The sequence below is a fragment of the Malaclemys terrapin genome, chromosome 6 (genome assembly GCF_027887155.1).
Source record: "Malaclemys terrapin pileata isolate rMalTer1 chromosome 6, rMalTer1.hap1, whole genome shotgun sequence".
Lineage (NCBI taxonomy): Eukaryota > Metazoa > Chordata > Testudines > Emydidae > Malaclemys > Malaclemys terrapin.
In genome coordinates, this window is record NC_071510.1 from 87192997 (window position 1) to 87198996 (window position 6000).

At 37.0% G+C, this 6000-nt stretch overlaps 1 protein-coding gene across 1 annotated transcript in view; it reads right to left on the reverse strand.

Moving 5' to 3' along the window:
- The window catches only part of ANKRD31 (ankyrin repeat domain 31), a 120427-nt gene extending 115524 nt beyond the window's left edge, over positions 1-4903 (reverse strand). Inside the window, 4 exon segments of the mRNA XM_054031607.1 lie at positions 1009-1055; positions 2244-2332; positions 3845-3921; positions 4800-4903. Coding sequence (XP_053887582.1) covers positions 1009-1055; positions 2244-2332; positions 3845-3921; positions 4800-4903 — 317 coding nt within the window.
- Between the last annotated feature and the right edge of the window lie 1097 nt (positions 4904-6000).

Here is a 6000-nt window from a genome sequence, read left to right on the forward strand (position 1 = left end):
TACTGAGTTGGTGAAGTATCAGGTACTGGCTACTGCCAGAGACAGGATACTCGATTCAAGGGACAAATGGCGTGATACAGTATGGGAAATATAAAAAGATGTACTTGCTGTTGTTTACAAAGCAAGTTAAAAAAAAACCAACCATTATCTCATGGTACTTACAAACTGATTTCCATAATCATAAATTCATAGTATTGAAACACCTATTAGATCAATGATACTCAAACTGAGGCTCGCAAGCCACAAGTGGCTCTTTAACATGTCTCCTGTGGCTCTATGCAGCACATGATATTAAAACACTGTGTGATTTATTTATTAACCAATCTAAGTTATTGACAAATCAAGATGTTTTTCCTATGTTATTAACCAATTGTAGTTGATAAAATAATACTTGGTCAGTCATTTTGCTGTAAGAATTATATAACTAAATATTTCCCCTGTCATACTGTTTAAATGAGTATATAGTACTATAGTAAATGAAACAATGAATTCACACTACCATGGCTTTTTTGGGTAATGTTGATTGGTAATTTGGTTCCTGAACCACTGAGTATCACTGTATTAGATCATCCAGCCTATTTTCTTCCCAACACAGATTATTCCCTACCGGATTTTAGGATTTTGTGTTGTCTAGTGTTAATTGCTCCAAGGGATGGTGCTTCCACAAGTTATTCCATGGCATAGGCCATTCTATGGTTTCATAAATCTCAGTGTCAGGATGTTTTTTCTGACAACTTAAATTTTCCTTTATTTTTTTCCAGTTATGCCCAGTTATATATCCTTACATATAAATATATAGGAATGGGCACAAGAATGGAATGGTTTCACCCATCACTGATATAAAGCGATCTCTGGCATTATCACAACTGCTTATTAGCAACCAGTAAAACTATTTTATAATTCAAGGCTGGAAAAAATATCCCATCCAAATGAGGCTACAAGGGAAGCTTTTTGCTGGGAAATTACTGTTTGCCTGAATGGAATTTGTCCAGCGCATATTATACTCACCGGAGCAGAGACTGAGATTGTTCAGTTTCACTCATTTTATGAGCCAGCTGGGAGAAAAAAAGTGAACAAGTTGGTGAATATAAACTACTCAATGATTTAATTTTTCAGCATTATTATACACCTATTATCAGTGGTTTTGGAAGACCTAAATACAGCAGTTAGCAGTGAGACTCCAAATCCTGCTAGACCGGATTACTATGTAAAATATTACTATGGTATATGGGCTACTTTCTCAATCCAAGTCAAGGAAGACAAAATACAGTCAGAATGAAAATATACCTTATATTATTAAATTGTATACGCTTAAGCTTGAGCTCTTTTATTTGTGAAATGACCAAAGTACAAATTAAATATATTCCTCGCCTCAAATTCACCCTCTTTAGTTGAGTCCTGGAAGCAAATACTCCCATCCCCAATTATTTTTAACCACTCTTTCTTCCCTCTGGTAACAATAACTGCATCTTCCAATTAAAGAGGATAGGCTGCTACTCCAGAAATGGCTGAAGTAATAGCATCAATCACAACAACTATGAAAAATACTAATAGTACCCAAAATGTTCCCTAAACTAAGGCCTTCTCTACACTGGAAAGTATTTTTAACCTAAAAATGTGAATTTAAATCAATATAGTTATGCCTGTATAACACACACTCCTCTCCCCTCCAGTGTGGACTCTCTTATTCTAGAATAAGAGTTCCTTCTTCTGATTTAGTTTATGTCTCTTAGGAAGGGTTTAAGCTAAACTAAAAATAAGTCTCTCATATCAGAATAAGAGCATTCACTCAGGGGATTACATTGATGTAACTATACAGGCATAACTGGAAATATTTTCCCAGTTATGTAAGTCTAAAGAAGCTCATATACAGGACAGGAATCTCCATCACATCAATCTAGAGTTTCCTCCTACTCATTCTGTCAGCCTGTCATCTGCAGGTGGAAAAAACTGGTTGCCAATTTGAACATCCAGTAAGCTTACAGGCTAATTACAGCCCTGCTCCTGAAACTGTAGCAAGGCCCGCCCCCCCATGAAACTCCAGAGGAGACTCTTCTGTGCATTCCTGGGGTAAGTATATACTGCAGATTTGGTGCTCCTCCTTCCATAAAACCCTTTTCAGTTACATACACTCTGGCTCTTTCCACATACAGAAGCGGGAGGGGCACAATCAGGCACAATTACTCCAATAATTATTCATTGCAGTATGTGTGTAGCTGAGGAGCTGTAATTTCTATACATACCGGATTTATCTCGTTCTTTTGCTTCATATTTTTTAGATTATCACTGAATTTACAGACAAGCTGAATCTCTGGGGAGAGGTTTTCTAAAACTAAACACAAAAATAGGTAGTTAAAGCCACTTTTATTGCACTACTGTTATACGGACGCAAGGAATTTCTGCAAATTCCAACTGCCTGAAAAAATAATTTGATAAATCACCCCTTCACACTGGTCACTTCTGAACTAGATTCTAAAATCACAATATGGCAGATGCAAGAACTGAAAAGAAAACAATTTAGGGAAAAAATTATTAATTCTTTTGCAGACAATATTAAGGAAACATGGGCTACACATCAGACAGTGTGATTCATTTCTGACAATAGTTTTTTTTCTAACAACTGGAATTTTAGTCAGTGTCCTCATGCACATAACAAACTTTAGTACTCATCTTTACACATTAATTATCAATGGGATGGGAAGATTAAAATTACTGAATGATGATACTGAGAAAAACTCAGCTCTAGAGTAATATAGAGTGCATCTCTGTTGAATTTTATCCCTTATACTGCAAAAATCACAACATTGGTATCCAGATTATTTTGTTGATTATTTTATCAACTTCGATTGACTATAGCGCATATTTTCTTGTCACGAAATTGATGTGATAAAAATTAGCACAAATAATAACATGCTAACTACAAGGGGCTGAATAGAAACCAAAAGCTTAACAATGAGCCAAACAAAAGCTCTGTACTCTGAAGCTCTAATTCCAGTGGATGACCAGAAGGAGCAAGTTCTTTCAGGTGAGGATCCTCTCTGCTGACAAAACTTTATCACCAGACCACAGAGAATTCAGCTCCAATAACTGACACCAAGAAAATCCTAGCCATTTAGAAAGACTCCCATTGCCTTCAATGGGGTTTGGAATCGGACCCCTAACTACTATGAGTAGATATAAGGTGAGAGGTAATCTCTCAAGGGGCCAGATTTCAAACCATGCAGGATCTTAAAAATAGGCAAAAATACCATGAATTGGACCCAGAAACAAATAAGAAGCCAGAGTAGAGTTCTGCACACTAGTATTTTGTGTTCAGAACGCTCAAACACTTGCAAGGTAGGCAGTAGAATTCTGCTTTGCCAGTCAAGTTTTTATTGACAGGAGTATGGGATCACCACATTACTTAAAAGCGATTAAGTGAGGCTGAATTATGGAAGGCAACCCAGACAGGTCCCAGTGAAAATTTTATGCCACACCATCAAATACTTGTTTATGCCCCTTACTTTGAGGAGCTATCTTAGAAAGCCTTTAGAGTTAACAAAAAATAAATTCATACCCCTGCTCTTCTTAAACTAGGTACCCTTAGTAACAACATACTGGCAGAATGAAGGAAAATAAGCACTAACAAATTTATGTTTTAAATGTATATATTTGAAATATATTGAAAATTCAGCCTGAAAGATTAACTAATTGTTATTCAGATTTTATTAGAGAGATGCAAAATTATTCTGCTTAAAAATACTGTACAAAACTGTTTCGCCTAAAAATTAAGAAAGAGTCAAAGAAATAAAGGTCTCAGGAAAAACAACATATATTGTCTACTGAAAAAAGAACAATTTCTTACCTCCATCTACTCTTCTTATGTCGGCAGCAAAGATGGTTTCAGTTGTTAGAGATACCTCCTTATTAACAAAAGATAACCTTTAAAAAAAATAAAAAAAACCCTACAAATTGTTCTATCATCCTCTTACCAAAGGTACAAACACAAGCAACAAAATATTAACCAAAGCCAATATTTCTAACTCCATTCCTTCCCTATAGTATCACTTATTAAATACCACTGTAATTATGTGAGAGCATTTTTAAGGTAAACACTATTTTTCAAAAGTTTAGAACCTGGTTGTAAAAATCTGCATCAAGCTGCAAATTGGCATAGAAGGATGTGAGTCATGAATACATCTCTGTTTTTACAAATTTCCAAACATTTTTAGTCAACATTTCTTAGGAGATACAGAGTAAGGGCAATGTTGTTCAGTGGGTTTAATTTCTCAGTAACCAAAGTATCAGTTTGAATGAGAACATCAAGAGAATTCTGAAATTAAAAAATAAAAGATATGTCCACATTTGCAGTATTTTTATTTTACCAATGCTTTTATCATTGATTTTATTTTTGGGGGGCTGGATTCTGATACCTTTATCCCATTGAGTAATACATTGTTTCTCAGGTAGTCCTATAAAAATCAATGGAACTATTTCTAGAGTAAGCCACTATTCCATATAAGGGTTCCGGAATACCTATGGAGATTTTTTCCCCCTCACACTTTAACCTGTGGCAGAAAATTTTAAAATAGATATTTATCAAAGAATCTAGGAAGGCTATTCTAAAACCATTTTAGTCAGGTTTATATTAGGTAGATTCCAGTCTCACAGGACTGTTCTTTGTGCTTTTTGTTTTTGTTTCCAAAGGTGATAGTCCTACATGGCACAGATGCAGCATTCAACTCATCACATAAGTCCCAGAAATGTATTAACACTCATTTTTTAAGTCACACTTGCTCCTATACATATATATTTATCACCTCTTCGTGTGCAGCTCCTCTTCGTCTAGGTCACTCTCAATTACTGAGCCCTCCACTACTGTCTCATCACTGTCACTGTCAGAAATCTCACCCCCCTTCTTCATGGCTCCTTCTCCACTCCTCAGCCTCCTAGGGACAACTCCTCCAGGCAGCCACTCTCCCTCCCTCGGGCAGCTCCTCCAGGCAACCCTCCTCCCCCCTTCAGGCAGCTCCTCCCACTCCTGAGGCACTGAATCGCAAGCAAGCAGAGGATGGTGCAATGCCTTCTGGGAACTGTAGTCCTCAATGGAGCCTTGTTGTGATCATCCAAACAACAAATTTACCCTAATTGTGAGCTTAACTGTAAGGAGTGAGTGAAAGTTCATAAAAATGTCACAATAATCCATAATAAATACACACTGATGGGAAAAGGTGCGAGAGAGACTGAATTAGACCAAACAAGAAGGCCAACTAATATAACTCAAGGACTGTGTTAAGAGAAGGCCTGATTAATATGAAGTGTGTGCCACAGGACATCAATGAATCAAAATTGGTGTGTCAGAAATTAGGTCTAACTGGTGAACAATTTAGTGAAGGGACAGGCTATTACGCTCATCACTCCCTTTGGAGGTCCTGAAAAGAAAAGACTCTTGAGGGGAAAAAATAAAGAAGCAGCTGACTGAAAGACAGGTGAACAGGAAAGGAACGAGCTTTACCATTGAGGCTGCCGGGTGCCACCCCCATCATCTTTTTGGATCCACCATGACACCATTGAGCCTTTGCCATCCTGATAAACAGAATCAGACTTTAACAACAGCTCCATCCCATCCCCAACTAACTTCTTCTCTGTTCCCCAAAAAGGACAGTGATCACCATCTAAGAGACTATCAAACAAGGGTTTTTTTCCTTCTAGACTTACTCCAGCTAGAGAGAACGTGAACAAGAGATACTGGTAAAATGAAAGCCTTACTTACTATGCTATATTTCAAATGCTTTAACTATATCTTTAATAAAAGGTGAAAAAGATTTTTAATGGTGTGTTCACCATAGTAATAAGCAGGCTGAGCTCATCATATACCAAACCCCAAACCTGGTAAAACAGAGTCATGTTAACACTTTTGACTCTTTGGGCCCATTTATTCCATCTAAGGCCTGGTCTTACTACGATGTTAGGTCGAATTTAGCAGCGTTACCTCGATTGAAGCCTGGACCCGTCCACATG